General features: G+C 41.4%; 1 protein-coding gene across 1 annotated transcript in view; it reads left to right on the top strand.

Annotated features, from left to right (window-relative positions):
• Window positions 1-16,114, top strand: part of SEC14L1 (SEC14 like lipid binding 1) — a 45,253-nt gene extending 29,139 nt beyond the window's left edge. The window contains exons 7-17 of the mRNA XM_080629416.1: window positions 1,802-1,911; window positions 2,679-2,868; window positions 5,793-5,881; window positions 6,845-6,915; window positions 8,522-8,693; window positions 8,994-9,128; window positions 10,815-10,949; window positions 11,399-11,650; window positions 12,699-12,877; window positions 13,451-13,552; window positions 15,618-16,114. Of these exons, the coding sequence (XP_080485542.1) occupies window positions 1,802-1,911; window positions 2,679-2,868; window positions 5,793-5,881; window positions 6,845-6,915; window positions 8,522-8,693; window positions 8,994-9,128; window positions 10,815-10,949; window positions 11,399-11,650; window positions 12,699-12,877; window positions 13,451-13,552; window positions 15,618-15,633 (1,451 nt within the window). The 3' untranslated portion in view covers window positions 15,634-16,114. The remainder of the gene's footprint in view (window positions 1-1,801; window positions 1,912-2,678; window positions 2,869-5,792; window positions 5,882-6,844; window positions 6,916-8,521; window positions 8,694-8,993; window positions 9,129-10,814; window positions 10,950-11,398; window positions 11,651-12,698; window positions 12,878-13,450; window positions 13,553-15,617) is intronic.
• The last annotated feature ends 330 nt before the right edge of the window (window positions 16,115-16,444 follow it).

Genomic DNA, 16,444 nt, shown 5'->3' with positions numbered 1-16,444 from the left:
TGCTGAAATCCAAATAGACAACATCCACAGCCCTTCCCACATCCACCAGGCGGGTCACCTGATCATAAAAGGAAATCAAGTTAGTCAAACATGACCTGCCCTTCATAAACCCATGCTGGCTGGGTCTAATACCCTGGCCATTTCTTAAGTGCTGCTTAATAACACTCAGTATGAACTTTTCCATTAACTTTCCCGGCACTGAGGTCAGACTAACTGGCCTGTAATTACCAGGATCTTCCCTCCTACCCTTTTTATAAATGGGCATCACATTGGCCAACTTCCAATCATCTGGAACCTCACCAGTGAGCCATGACTGTTGGTAAATGATGGAGAGCGGCTTTGCAAGCTCATCCGCCATCTCCCTCATCACCCTGGGATGGATCCCATCTGGTCCCATTGATTTATAAATATTCAGATGCCTCAACAATTCTTTAACTTCCTCTTCTTGAATAACAAGAGGACCATTCTGCTCCCTAACACCACCTACCAACCCCAGAGTACAGTTATCTTGAGGGCAAGGTGTCTTCCTACTGAAAACTGAGGCAAAAAAGGCATTAAGCACTTCTGCTTTCTCCTCATCTTTAGTTACTAAGTTTCCTGCCTCATCCAATAAGTAGCAAAGATCAGTCTTACCCTTCCTTTTACCATTAATATATTTATAAAAACTTTTTTTATTATTCTTTACAGAAGTTGCCAATTTAAGTTCAAACTGAGCTTTGGCCTCCCTAATTTTCTTTCTACATGCCCCAGCAGCCTCCTTAAACACTCCCTGAGAAACCCTACCCTCCTTCCAAAGATAATACACCTTCTTTTTATTTCTAAGTTCCTTCATAACCTCAGTACCCATCCAGGCTGGACGCTTGCCTCGTCGGCTCATCTTACGGCACACAGGAACAGACTTTTCCTGTGCCCTCAAGATCTCTGTTTTGAGGCACACCCAGCTTTCCTGAACTCCTTTATTTTCAAGGGCAGTTTCCCAAGGAACTCTCTGAATGAGTCTCTTAAACAGGCCAAAATCTGCCCTCCGGAAGTCCAAGGTATAGGTCTTATTGATGTTCTTCCTGATTTCCCTAAGTATTGAAAATTCTACAATTTCATGATCACTGTGCCCCAGGCAACCTTCAACCTTCACCTCACCCACCAGTCCATCTCTATTAGTGAACAACAGGTCTAACATAGACCCTCCCCTGGTAGTCTCGCTCACCAGCTGTGACAGAAAGTTATCCTCCACACACTCTAAAAACTTTCTGGACTGCCTTTTTTGAGCTGTATGAAATTCCCAACATATATCCGGTAGGTTGAAGTCGCCTACAAGAACAAGGGCTGAAGATCCAGAAACATTCTCAAGTTGCTTATAAAACAAGTTGTCCACTTCTTCTTTCTGATTGGGTGGACGATAACAGACCCCCAATAGGATATCAGCCTTACCCGCCTTCCCCTTGATTCTTACCCATAAACATTCAACTTCATCATCATTAATTTCAATACCTATAACGTCTAATGTTAATTATTATTATTATTAATGTTAAATCAAATGTGAATGTACTGGCAAAATGCTTTTATAAATGTCTGGGTTTACTCCTTCTCTTAGTTGCAGAAGGAGAATTAATCTTGGTTGACCATTAAGATGACTGTGTAAGTTGCCTTGCTTATCTTTTGATTGAAAGAAATTTCATTCAAGTCTGACTGCACAGAACACAGAGCAGTCACTTCTCTCCTTCAGATAACAGTACTAAGGTCACTTACTACTTTGGCTTGGTCATTTCAGGACTGCTCTAATCACATGTGCATCTCGTTTTAGACAAGCTAGATGCAGACTACATCAAGAGGTATCTGGGTGACTTGACTCCAATGCAGGAAAGCTGCCTCATTCGTTTGAGGCAGTGGCTCCAGGAGACTCACAAAGGCAAAGTAAGTTACTCTTGGTCTCCTGTGACTCAGTCTTACAATGTCTGATATGCAAGGTGGACATGATGAAACATCATGCCCACACCTCCTGTCACTAACTATTCCTGTTAAATGGCACTTCATGATCAAAACCTGGTAGAGTGGCAATAAAAGTTTGTTGTGACTGTCCAGCTGATGTTGCCAGTTGAGGTGCTTAAACGATTAGTGTGACTGCCTCAGAATGTCAGCAAACTGGTACAGGGAGGATAACATCAGTTTTATAACTCTGCCTGGTTCTACAATGACTGTATTTTACATTTGTTTGTTTTGGCCAAACGTCATGTTTTTAAATCTGTGTCCCAAAGTGCAGTACGTAAAGGGAAGCAATGTGGTCAGTTAAATCACTGATAGCAAGGCTGGGGATTTTCCAGAGGCTTGTGATTGGCATGTATGGCTCAGCTTCCTTTTGCTTAACAGCAAAATACAGTCTGTCTTTTGTTGCTAGATTTGTTTAAATTGGCTGAGTATGGTCACACAGGTGTAAATGATTACATTGGAGTTCATGACATTTTTATATCCCTTATATGAAGGTAGCTGCAGTATCTGACAGGACTTGTGTTTTTGTAACAAACAAAGACTGACTTGCTTGAGTAACTTCCAGTGGTACATACTGTCCCCTTGCACTGGTGCAGAGCTGCATGTTTTTCAGTGTCTATCATTTGGGTTTTTTGTGCTTGTTTCAAGCCTCGCATACAAAATTGGGATTTGTTTGTTCGGGGTTTTTTTAATAGATCCCAAAGGATGAGCACATTTTAAGATTCCTGCGTGCCCGGGACTTCAACATTGATAAAGCAAGAGAGATCCTTTGCCAGTCGCTCACATGGCGTAAGCAGCATCAAGTAGACTATATTCTAGATACCTGGAACCCTCCTCAAGTACTCCAGGATTACTACGCAGGAGGCTGGCATCACCATGACAAAGGTATGCTATATAGGGTGAATATTGAACAGCCTTTTTATGTTCTGAATTAAAGGTGATAGTTGTCCCTCTATTAACTAGAGGTGGCTGGAAAGGTGGTTAGAACTTCTCAGTTATGTACTAACTGCATTGAAATTGATGTTACCAGCTCCTTTAGTTGATGGAGGCAGACTCCTAGGTCCTAATCTTTCTGACTAATGCTTGATGTATTTAACTGTCTAAAGAGCTCTGCTTTGCCACTAGCTTAAGAAAAGTTGTTAATTGCACTTCTGTAGTGCTCGGAGATGCTTAGAAGTGTGTTATGCAAATGCTGAGTATTCTTTTTCAGTGATTAAAATATGTTTGTAAATAAGTATATCTTTCTAATCAATTTATTTCTGATGTTGTGTAAGTCTGCTGATGGCATAAATGAATACTTTTATGGCATTACAATCAGCTTAATGATGAAAAGTGGTATGTTGCAGAAACATCAAACAGAGCAGGTTTAGTTAAGAAGGGAAGAAGCTTTGTCTGAATTCCCTTTGTATGGTGAACCACAGCCAGATCTTTAAAACATGGATGACTGTGCCTGACATGCTCCCCTATCCCTCGGCTTGCTTTATCGTGCGCTGATCTTGTTGCTAATACATACATGGAATTGGAATTTGTTGCTTGAAGCAAGCTGGGCTCTTTAGATAAGGAAATGATCTCTTACTGTGAGCTATGTGTGTTCTGATTTAGTCTTTTCCTCACTCAGCACCATTGTTTCTGCTGGCGCTTCCTGTTAGAAAAAGTGTATGAAGCAGGACAGAATGCTGTCAGCAGTAGTGGCCAGGAGCTTGAATGGCTCTCCCATGCTGCTTTGGGTTTAACAGACCTCAAACGGGGGAAAATGGGAATATGCTTGTAAAGATTGCAGGGAAAAAGACCTGTGAACAAGTTCACCCTTTCTGTCAGTTCCTTGTCCTGACTTAGCAAAGACCTCCTCTGCCAGTAGCACATAGCTGGGTCCTCCAGGAAGCAGATAGAAAGGTACTGAATGCATCAAAGGGTTGTTTAATGTCATCCTGAGAAGTTCTTCAGTTTTGTGGTGAGCCTCATGCCCCCTCCCTTCCCCTCCAGTTCCTTTAATCTCTTCTGCAGCATGCCCACAAATAAAGCATGGGTTTGTCAATAACAGAAAGAGAATTCAAAACTGTGTAATTCTATGTAATTTAAAATTTTACTGGTAGGTTCTTCTTTTAAATCCTCTTTTCTAGTAATGTTGCTCTCCTCCTACATATGCTAAATGTGCCAAACTTCAGCTAGCTGAATTCTCTATAGCATTTAGTGTTAAAGCAAAGGCAGGAGTGATTATGAAGTGTGTTGTCTAGAATGAGCTAATAGTACAAAAGAATAGAAGTTATTATTTTGGCTTGCAATTAGCACAGTTTTCTGTGCATCTGAGTGGCTTTTATTTTGACAGAATGCTTCAATCAAATGGTGGTTTAAATCACAGAGCTCTAATGGAATATAAAATGTACAGTGATGATACAGTACTGTCAGCTGAGAGTTCCCTTCATGTGTCGTTTGGGTGGACCAGGGTTAGTAAGCACTTGGCTTTGGAGGCGGAGAAGGGAGGAAGACCTGCTATAAAGCTTAATAGCACTGTTTGTTTTGTGCTTCAAAAGCTAAACAGCACATTCCAAGATAATCATGTGCTGATGTTAAAATAACATTTTCTTTTAGACCTGATAAAATACAAAATACCCTGAACTTTCATGGAGGGGGTGTCTTTGCCAAAGAAATAACTTGACTGGACTCTGCAGTTTAGATTATTTGGGGTTTTTTATATATTAACAGTTTCTTTCCTTGTGTTCCAAAGGACTTAATGATAATTTGATACTCCTCTTTGTATTTGTTGAAGGGAAGTGAAGCTGAACAGACAACAGGACTTCAGGAAGATTTTTATATATATAAAATATATTTATATTTATATATAAAAGCTCTTCTTTTTTATTATTTTATTTTTGTGTCCTAGCATATTCAGTTCTTTAAGTTTGTGATTATTTAGCTTATGTACTAGAACAGATGAAACAAACCTTACAAAATGCATCACAGCTTTGGGAGGATGGAAGCTGTTTCAGACAATGAGCTCCTGTTACAAAGATCCATGAATGCAAGCTTTGATCCTCAAATTCAGCCAGTGCAGTTGTTAAGCTTAATGCCTTAGTATTCTGGACAGTATTGGGGTGCCCAGTATGCAGCAAAAGTGAAGAGGCAAGCCGTTGAATGCAGAAGGTCCATCTGAAGCTGATCCCTGGAACAAAGTCTGGTCTTACCAGGCTTAACCTGCAGAAGTGAGGCTGTTTGCCAGTTCTGCATAATGTGTAATGACATAGCTGAAAAGTGTTACTCCAGCAAATACTGCAGAAGGCAAGTCCCTTGGTTAACACTTTATTTTCTTAGCTCCCAGAACTCAGTGCAGCTACTTTTCCAGAAAGGTTGCTGTAAGCTATCCAGAGCAGTATTACATCATATGTGATTCAAGGCTTACTGCTTGTTGCAACTCTTCACCTACGCTAGTGGACTAAAGCTTTTCCTGTATCTTGGCTGTCCTGGAAGCTAATTATAGTTCTGTGTCTTTAACTGTGTATACCAAGATCTTGTGTGTACTAGTGTACTTGTTGAAGTCCTTCGAAAGTGCCTTTGCTGATAGGGAGCTATTTTTGCATCAGGATGTCTACTTTAAACCTTTGCAGTTCATTTACAGGCAGTCTTTTGGTGTAGCTGGACAGGGCAAAATTCATGGTGTTGTCTGCTCCAGGTTCTCCTTCTTCCAGCTGGACTACAAAGTTTGAATGGAGTATGGCTTATTTTCTTTTGGACTTTTATCATAAAAGTAGCTCACTCAAATTGTCTGCTGCTGTACTAAGGGTTATGTTGATGTATTTATTCCTGTTACTCAGATGGTCGCCCATTGTACGTGCTGAGATTGGGACAGATGGATACCAAAGGCTTAGTGCGAGCTCTTGGGGAAGAGGCCTTGCTGCGCTATGTAAGTATTTTTGGAGCCAACAAGTTGCTAACAATGTGATATTTTCCTTTAGAAATTTCCTCCTTTGCCAGAACATTCATCACACTGGGTATTTTGATGTACTCTCTGGCCGTCTGTTTTTGGTTTCAATGCATCTGAAATCTCCTGGTATCTCATCTTGTGCATTCTTTCGAACTGCAAACTGATGGCGGAAAGGCGTAGTTCTTGGCAGCTCCCTTAGTTATTGGTTAGCATTTTCACAGATTCTTCTGCAGTTGTGCAGTGCTCTAAACTTCAGTCACTCCATTTGTACAGAATATAGAATGCCATGCTCAGATTTTATCAAGGCTGTGCTCCAAGGATAAGAATAACTTATTCTTAAAGAAAAAGTAGTTGCCTGTAATTTTGCCTTCTCTAAAGGCATCACTCAGGCTCTGTTATTGTAGATCTGCTCAGTTTCCAAGCCAAAAGATGGCAGAATTCCAGGTTTGCAATGATTTTTTTTGTTGTTGACACCTAAGAACAACAGTCATGGCCATAATAACCACTAGAAGCTGAGGCTGGATTTTACTTTTTCTCTTCCAGTGGCATTTCCAGGCATATTTTGTTTGTTTGCCCTACTTTTGTTTCGGTACTCTTTTCTACAGCTTAGAAAGAGGCTTTAATTTCTGAGTAAATAAGGAATCAATGCTTAAAGGGGCAGGGGGACTTCTTGTCTGTATCACTCCTGGGGCTCAGTTTTTCAGGAGGGTCTTGTATATATATATTTTACTGCTTTTCTGGAAGAGTATGTTTATTTTTCAACAAGATCAACCAGTGGGGTAAATGTAGTGATTTCTAGTTCGTTCTCTGGGGGGAGTAAAAGTTTATGCTGATTGAGTTTGTAGTTTTAATTATACTTTGGATATAAAACTTTTCTCTTTACTTTATCCCATCTACTGAGTTTAAGACTGTCTTCTTTAAACAACATGTCTTGTTGTACAGGTTCTTTCAATAAATGAAGAAGGACTGAGGCGATGTGAGGAGAACACAAAAGTATTTGGCAGGCCAATAAGGTAAAATACAAGTGGATCTGCTCTTTGGGAATTACCTGGTTTTGTGGGGAGTGTGGGGAACATGCAGCAATGTGATGCTGCTGAGCAAAGGTTATTAAGTGGAACAAGAGCAGGCTGTGTGTCTCACAGGCAGATACAAGCACAGTTACAGTTAACTGAGAGCCTCCTCAGTTACCACTAGAGTGGATCTGCATGGCAAAGCCTGAAGGAAACTCACATCTGCTCCAGCAGTCTTGGTGTCATGCTCATAAGGATTCTACATGAGGGGTATTATGCTCCTGCCTTCTTCTGTTGTGCATCTGCAAAGCAATGCAGCCTAACTCCCATTTCTCTTTTTGGGGGATTTTATAGTCAGACATTGGTACAGTGCCAAAAAGTTCAGGCTATGATATCATGGATAACCTTTCCAGTAGTTTCAAGTATTGTTTTCATGTTACTTGAGCCTTGGCATGGACTATGGATGAACATTACACTCAGTTTTTGTTTGCATTCTCCATTTTTCTATGCGGTTGCTCAACTCTTGATCCAAGGTAAGCTCATGAGGCACCTTGTGGAACCTGGGGTCTAATTTTCCAAATACTGATATAACTTCATGTGAAGTTCAGTCAGAAATGTCTTGTTATCCTATCTTCAGGTCATTGTAGGGCTCACTTACAAAAGTGTTAACTGCAGAATGGTTTTAAGGATGTGGAATGAATGCAGGACTGGCCCTCAAAAGAAACAGTGTTTCTTGGATTCTTTTCAATTTCTGAGTCCTTCCATTACCCTGTGAAGGTTCAGGGATGTGTGGTATACCTGCTTATCTTGTCCCTGTTAAAGAACTTGCTGTCCTAGCTCTCAGTGGGAGGTCAAATCCGAGTGATGGGTTTTATGTGTGAAAGTGTGAAAAAGTGCTGCTCACTGGATCTCCATTTGTAGAAGTAATCCTAAAGGACTATATACCAAACATTTAAAGTGAAACAAAGAAGGGTTTACTGTTTCATAGAAGCCATAATTTAATGGATGCTAGCTGGTTCGGCACAGAGGTAAATCTTGGATCCATGCCTAGGGCGGAACTTGGAAAGAACTAAAGCATGTGCTGAACCTCAGTATTTAGTATAAGAACATACCTCTTCCTATAGAAAAAACTTCTTTCCCTGAGACCTGACAGCAGAATTAGCTTTGACATGTAATGGCATTATTACTGTACAGTGTTGTTAGGAAATCTGCACTGTAAATGTTAAATTGCCTCATTGCAGCATGGCACTTGATTGATTTCCTGGTAAAAGCAACGGTTTAACATTTGGGTGGCCTTTGACAGTATCTTTTTTGGCTTTATCTTAACTTTCACCTTGAATCTGAAATGCCTCTGGGGGAATACATGTAATGTGCAAAGTGATCATTGCACAGACTCTGTAACCATGCTTGGCACGCTCTTAAGATATTTCTGTTTGGAGGACCTTAAATTCCGGTGTCTACAGGTAGTACAAAACAAGGAGGTAAAATAGAAGAAACCAAAACATGCAGTGGGATCCACACATTTCAGTGCATTGGACACTCGCATAAGAAAAGAGAATTTTAGTGCTATTGAGGTTTTTCTTTTCACTTTTCACTTTCTCAAATTCAGCTCATGGACCTGTCTGGTAGATCTGGAAGGTTTGAACATGCGGCATTTATGGAGACCTGGTGTAAAAGCATTGCTAAGAATCATTGAGGTGGTCGAAGCTAATTACCCTGAGACTTTGGGTCGTCTTCTTATCCTAAGAGCACCTAGAGTATTCCCAGTTCTTTGGACACTGGTATGTTTGTAATTCAGGATATTCCTCAGCTTTCTCAGCACTCTGCTACACACTTGTTTGTAAGAGCTCTTTAGAGATCAGGTTTTATAAGCAGGAATGTTACCAATTGGAAGCATCTCTCTTTATAGGATTCCTGGGGTGGGTTAAAAAACACTACCTAAGAACTTGCTTATGCAGTCAATTAGTTTATCTTCATTGTAGTGTGAACTAAAGAGGATGGTAACAATCAAACTGATTCCTTCAAAACTGATGTCAGAAAAATGTGGGAGCCTGATCTAATCTGGTTTTCTTTGTTTGTAGGTTAGTCCATTCATTGATGACAACACTAGAAAGAAATTCCTTATTTATGCTGGAAATGACTACCAGGGTCCTGGGGGACTGCTGGATTACATCGATAAAGAAATCATCCCTGATTTTCTTGGTGGAGAGTGCATGGTATGAATATAAACTAGTGTCTATAGCAACTTATTTGTGGGGTTTTATTATTTTTCCCCTCCATTCCTTTAAACAAAGAAGCCTTGAAGCACAGGATGATTCCTAATGTAGTTTGGAGACAGGGACTATGATTTCCCAGGCTTAGTGTTTTCTTCAGGATGCATGGTGAATATCAAATAACTTAACCAAAATAGCCAAGGTTGAAAGCCATAGTCTGTCAGGTATATGTCATACCTGTCAGGTTCAAGCAGATGTGTCAGCGCAACACTGCGCAAGAGCTGTCACCATCAGAAGTCTGTGTCACCTGAAAGAATTAACCAATACCATAAGGAGCCCAAGGAAATACATGGCACATCTGCTAGCAGGGCTTAACAAACAGCCAGGACTCCTAGCCCACAGCAAACTAAACCCATTGCTTTACTGCAGGATACTGTAATTTCTCAGTCCCCTGTCATGTGCCTTAGTAGCTGTTCCCTGCATACCCTGTGGGTGTCAATTGAATCTGTCATTTTAACATCTCAATGATACTGTAAGGTTTTTCTCTGTAATGTTGTTGACAACACAGGCTCACTGTTGTGGTTGAGATGTAGGAGTGCAGCTGGGGCATTTTATGGAGCCTCTGTCACAGTAACACTTAAGTGACTTTTTTAACACTTAAGTGACCTTTTTTCCTGAACTCAGCTGTGTTAAATTATAATTTCAGGCTTGCTTTTTAAGTCGCTGTGTACTTTTTTAGGTTAATTTCTGTACCATTCTTGAAAATTCGTCTAGGTCTGTTCAAATACAGTATCAAATTATAAGGAAGCCCTGTTACACGTGACAGGGTAGAGCGTGTGTTATCTTGAGTAGGCTGTTTTCTGTTGCAGCAGTAGCTTTCAGTGGAGAGAATGTGTGCTATCTAATTTGAAGCTCAAGAAGCTGGCAAAATCCACTGCTTAATAAGCAAAAGTGAATGTTACCAGACAGAAAATTGCTATAACACTTGTTGTCAGTCACAGAAAATGATAGTCTCTTTTCTCTTCTTTACTTCTTCTCAGAGATCCCTTCAATTCTGTGTTGTAATGCAGTTATCAAACACTCCTATGAAACCTATCTCTGATCAGATAGTTGTTTAACTTCATTACTAGAGATATTTTAAAGAGAAGATTGCTTAGGAAGTTGTGTAATCAGTTCTAGGACTGGGCTGTTACAGTTGTGACTTCAAAACTGTTACCTTCCTTGACTGCATTATCCTTTTTCCTGCTTGGAAACTTACTGCATCTCCCCACCATCCTTCAACTTAGCTACCCCAGTTCTTTCAGGTCTGTGTAGGCTACAGTTTTTAGACCAAGTCCCTGTTGCCACTTTCCCCAGGATTCTTAAGTGGCCCACATCTATCTTAGGTGTAGGGCAGTGATAACTATAGCATTGACACAGTTATGTTCTGTGGTGGTGGCTGTTGTGCATATACAAGGTCTGTTCCCCTGGTGTCTAATTCTGCAAACTCACCTAAACCAGCTCATTGTAAAATGTGTTTTTGTATGTGTGATATACAAGCTATAGAAGTACTTTCAAACTCTGTTCGTGTCTCATTCTTCAGAGTACTTGCTGAAGGTGAGTTTTGGTTTTTGACACTAGCAGGCAGAGTGTGTGCCAGGATGCAGATGTACAGAGGGGATACTTTATAATGGCTGTTTATGCTTTCAGTGTGAAGTGCCAGAGGGTGGGCTGGTTCCCAAGTCCCTCTATCGGACAGCAGAAGAGTTAGAAAATGAAGACATAAAGCTTTGGACTGAAACAATCTACCAGTCTGCAAGTGTCTTCAAAGGAGCGCCGCATGAGGTATGGCTGCAGCCTACCCTTTTCTTTTCATCTCAACCATCTGCTCTGGACTCTTTCTTGACTGAAAATGGTTTCAAAATTAATTGTTTAGTTGCCAAGCTTCTACCTTGTTCTGTAGTTCTGGTGCATAATGATGTTTTAGTAGCTGAAGTTTGTGACCATTTCTTGTATCATTATCTTGCCATTTAAAGAACATGTCTGGTTTTCATTCCATTCGTATAGCCTTCTAAGCAAAGACAAACAATATTCTCAGAAGCTACTTGAGAGCTTCTGGAAGTCATATGTTAAAACAAATGTACGCCATCAGGAGAGAATTTGTATCTGTGATGCCTTTCTAATAGTTGCTGGGCTGAGTTTCAACAAAAAGCTCTGTTCCTTGTCTTCTTTTTTGGTGGGAGTTTGTATTACCGAGCAAATTGCTATTGTCTAATATGACTTTTCTATCTCAGGTTCTCATTCAGATTGTGGATGCCTCATCTGTCATCACGTGGGATTTTGATGTGTGCAAGGGTGACATTGTTTTTAACATCTTTCATTCCAAGAGAGCCCCGCAGCCTCCTAAAAAGGACTCTCTGGGAGCTCACAGTATTACTTCTCCTGGTGGGAACAATGTCCAGTTGATAGACAAAGTCTGGCAGTTGGGGTGTGATTACAGTATGGTGGAGTCTCCCCTTATCTGCAAAGAAGGGGAGAGTGTACAGGTAAGACTGCTGAATCCTCGGGTGGGAGCAGGTGGAGGCCAGCTCCAAAGTGACACATTCTAATTCACAATCATTATTGATGTCTGAGTGGTGATTCAGCTCCAGGCTGTCTGCTTGCTTTTGGCTGACATTTCAGCTTCTGTTCCTAGCTGCATGCTGCAGGGAATGGGGATAGTACTTACATGGGATCTGCTGTGAGAGGAGGTTACATCAGTCCAATAGTGACTGAGATTGATCAGCAAGGACCTTAGGGAAGTCACCTAGGATGAAGTGCTCATCCTGAAAGCAGCAAGACGTGCTATGTGCTGTAATTTTGACCATTATTTTCTGAAGTAAACAGTCTGTGTTTGAAGAATATCATAGTCTCTTAGCACAGTAATGGGAGAAGTGTGGAAATTAAGACTTAGCTTCTGTGTGTTTGCCCCTCTGATAGGTACCATAAAAAGCTCCCTATGGCCAAGGTTCCTGATTATTTTTTTCATGGCATTTGCAACCTGTCCTTTAATTACCAAATTTGGTACTACATGCAGCATGTTTGTGATCACGCTCTGACACTGCTTTTCCTTTTAACTTGAAATAAGAGTTGAAGAGCCTTTGAAAAAGCTGCTCCTTAAGTCATCTAACTGGAAATGTTTTAACTGCATATATGGGCAGTGACCTCTTGAACTATAGTTTCTCTTTCTGTGAGGCAGGAGCCTTGACTGCCCTTCTCATGGTCTCAAAGGACAGCCATTAATGAAAGTAAGAGGAAAAAATGGGTATTGTTTTAAAGAAGAACTTTGTCCTTTTCAGTATATTTAAATCCTAATGCCTTGACTCTGGCAAAAAGCAGGAGGAACCTCTGGCATTCTGTCATAACTTTTATAAGCATGTGCTGTGTGGGAAATGTTGACCAGCACTGCCAGATGGTTGAGGAGCTGAAATACTGGCACTGAGGAAAAAACGATGGGCATCCAGGCAGTTCTGTAAGCTTGGAAAAGAAATTTCAAGCCTAAAAATATTCATGTTGACAAAGTTAATTTTTCATTCTTGCTGTGGCTGCTTCCAGGGATCACATGTGACCAGGTGGCCTGGCTTCTATATCCTCCAGTGGAAATTTCATAGTATGCCTGCCTGTGCTACAACCAACCTGCCTCGTGTGGATGATGTATTAGCATCTCTACAGGTCTCCTCTCACAAATGTAAAGTGATGTACTATACGGAAGTAATAGGATCTGAAGATTTCAGGTATGTATTGTCAAGGTTCATGAAGGTCAGGTGATGTCAAACCTTTCTGATACTTAGATGATCAAGCCACTGTCAAGTTCACATAAATATGTGTAAATTGTTAGGATTTGTGTTTTCTTAGCCCTCAAAAACAAGCCCTCAAGAAACAGTAGATAAATTCAACCATTACCGGCACTGGGGACAACTAATGTATAAAAGGGGTTAATTAGTTATCTCATTATAATAATCTCTGGTCACTTTGCTATGAAAGCATTGTGTGAGTTGTTGGGCTTGGCAGGTTGCCATGCAGAAATGGGTGCAACTCAAAATGGAATCAAGTCAGTTCAGTTTCCTGCCAGTTGATCTATTTGACTGAAACTCATTCTAAGTCTCTTTGAACAGCATCTCTTTTTTGCAAGAAGGTGTTTGGTGTACCCATTATCTTACGTGTAAGGGAGAAAAGCTTTTGAGTATCTGCCCCAAAACTGTTACTTGCTTTTATTCAGTGTGCAGACAAACCCAGTGTAGATCCATAGCAGAAATCAAAATGTTTGTGTGTTCAGAAGCTTGAAACTACTTTGGTTTTTATTGCAGGGGATCCATGACCAGCCTTGAATCAAGCCACAGTGGATTCTCGCAGCTCAGTGCTGCCACCACCTCTTCTAGCCAGTCCCATTCCAGCTCCATGATTTCCAGGTAGTGCCACAACAGATGAAAAGCAAATGGATGAGATGGCTGGACCCTCGCCTGTGGCAGCTGACTGCAATACACCATACTCAACTGGCAATTGTGCAAAAAAATCCCCACCCCACTAAAGCCTTTTATAGATAGTAAAGTAGCTGTTTGAATTTTAAACTTAGTGGTTTTGGTCTTTGTTAGTTCCAACAGCTAGTCTCTTAAGTTTAACTCTTTTTCCTAACGCAGCCATAAATACTTTCGCAAGTATGCTTGCACAAATCCTAACTCTGAACACAAGGGCTCTCACTGAAAGGAAAAATAAGCAGTGCATCAGTTAGGAATCATTTTTAACTGTGTAAATGTTTAAAAGTAAAAAAGAAAAAACCCTACCAGAAGTGCTCTGTAGTGCATTAGAGATCAACTGCAAGTCTCCTGTCAGGACATTCCTTGCCATCTTAAGAAATCCCCTGTGGTCTTCCAGTACTGCAGACTGTTCTCCCATTGCCACCAAGTGATGTCCAAGACAAAGAAAAGCAGTTGCTGGATACTTGACTTTGTGAGTCCGTTCTTTTTCAAAGCATGCCCACAGAACTGTGGCCAGGCTGTAAACACTAATACCTTTTGTATGAGCACATTTTTGGGGAATCTTGAGCTCTGGGTCTTGATGGGTTGAAGCAATTCATACTTTCCTTGGATCTATGCTTGAAGCACTGTGGAGAGAGAGGCAGAGAGCGGGCTCTCCCTCACTGTGTCACGCTGGGCTGATCCTGATTTGGTCCCAGCTCAGTGCTGGAGCTTCACTCCGCTTCCTTAGTACACTCCATGTGAATTGATTTTACTGAGATACTTCTTATCCGGAATTTATGCAGAGCTTAAGCTTGCTTCTTAAATCAGCCCAAAGGAGTTATGGTTTACATCCTTCCTGTGCACTTTCCAATCCTTCTAGCCTCCCATCCTTCTCTGTGCATGTTAGAAATAGAGGGCTTGTGTTCTGAGCAGCAGAAGCTTTGCCTTAGGCAGGGAGCACAGCAGTCTTCACTCTAAGTGATGCAGCAAAAGGTGCTCTAAACAGTGCCTGCTCAACCATTTTCACTGCCAGAGGGGAATTGCCATTTTGGGTTTTGACCCCATTCTACCCAGGCCTAAGAAATCCTACTTGAACTCTTCATTAGTCTGTTCAGGTATCCTTCCACTTCAAGCTCTCTCTTCCACACACAGCAAAAGGCACAAAGGCCTGAAAAGCTGAGCAAAGACAACTACAGACCATACGTGGCGGTGGGACAGAGAAGATTTCAGTCTGAAATGCAGCAGGATTTGCATAAGTTAGACCCTGCTTGGTCTTTCCTCACCCTTTTAGAGCTAAACTGTCCATCTATGCAAAAGGAGCTACTGTGGGGGCTGCAGGCCCTGCTAGGAAGCCGGAGAGGCTCTATAAAATCTTGGGGAGACAGCATAAGTGGTGGGAAAGTGGTAGAGGAGCTTGTGGAGGTATTGAGCTTTCAGAGTAGAATTTGCTTAAGATACTGGATGCCTTGCCTGAGGAAAGCTGGTTCTGAACTCAGCATAAACCTTGTTTTATGACTGCAGAGTCTCTGAGAGCACCTGTCCTGTGAACCGGTTCTGGCTGTGGCTGACACATGTCAGGTTTAGAGGTGCCTAGAGGCCAGTATCCTTAAAGTGAACCAAACTCATCTATTTTGTCTATTCTGGACTTAGAAATTGAAGGTGGAGATTAAACTGTTACTTTAGCTGCCATAAGTGTGCTGTTGTGTGAGAAAAGCCACCACTTTGGTGTCAAGCACCTCCCCACCCAGCGCCTGCACAGCAGACAACCCTGAGTTGTGGCTTTTGGGCTGCTCATACAAGCTCTCTACCTAGGAGGAACCTGAAGAGGTGCTTTGATTCTTGCCAAGCAGGAACCAGTATTCCCAGGCACAGGGAAGCCAGCACAGCAGAAGACACAGTGAGGTTAATTAACTTAATGACACTCATGGCTCTTTGCAAATGCCACTTTCCATTTACTGGTCTGCAAGGGTTGAAGATGGTCCCCTTTTCTCTCTGTCTCCCTCTCTCTCTCTCTCAGATGGCGATTTTGCTGACAACTGTAAAGAAACTGCTTCATTCAACACTCCACATCTGTCCAGCGGTGTCTGGCTTTGTAGACCTTTTTGAGTTGCAGTCACTTTTCAAGTCTGAAGATCTAGATTTTGTTTTCCACTTGAGCTGGCTCAAAAGTGGCCCTTTGGGGTTTTCCTGCTGTTCATCTTAACATCTTTTAGAGCTCAAAGCACATGACAGCACAAGCAGCTGGGGAGATAAAATTCCACAAAACCAATAGTTCATCCTCCTCTAAGCAAAGTGCTGTAGCAATATGACTTGATTGCTGCAGTCTAATTAATTTCCTATACCCTGGTCTTTCTTTGTGTGATATTACTGCTCTTCCTTCTCCCTGCCAGTGACTCTTCTGTTGGCTCTTTTCCTGTTACTGGTGTCCCCTCTGCACTCTCCTGTCTGTACTCATGAACCGCATATCAAATTGTGTAAATGTTTTGTATACATAATACCTCATTCTTGGTAATAAAATACAGATAGTCTTTAAAAGATTTTTTTATCGTTATCAATAAATGTGAACTGTTTGGAGAAAAAAAAGTCTCTGCTGCTTTTTCATCCATCTCATGCAGAGCTTCCAGGTTATTTTATGTGCTGAATTGGAGTCTGTCAGACATGCTTTGCAGGACACTCTCCACCAGTGAGGACAAGCTTCAGCAAAGCTCTCTGTCTTGAGGAGCAGAAACCTGAGCAGGTACTGGTACGTGGAATGTGGTTTTAGAGGGGAAAATGGCCTCTGCTAATCACTTCCTTGTCACATAACAGAATCCTGCAGTCCTGATCCAGCTCTGGGGCAACAGC

The sequence above is a fragment of the Psittacula echo genome (genome assembly GCF_963264785.1).
Source record: "Psittacula echo genome assembly, chromosome: 14".
NCBI lineage: Eukaryota > Metazoa > Chordata > Aves > Psittaciformes > Psittacidae > Psittacula > Psittacula echo.
This window is presented reverse-complemented; position numbering and strand designations above follow the sequence as displayed.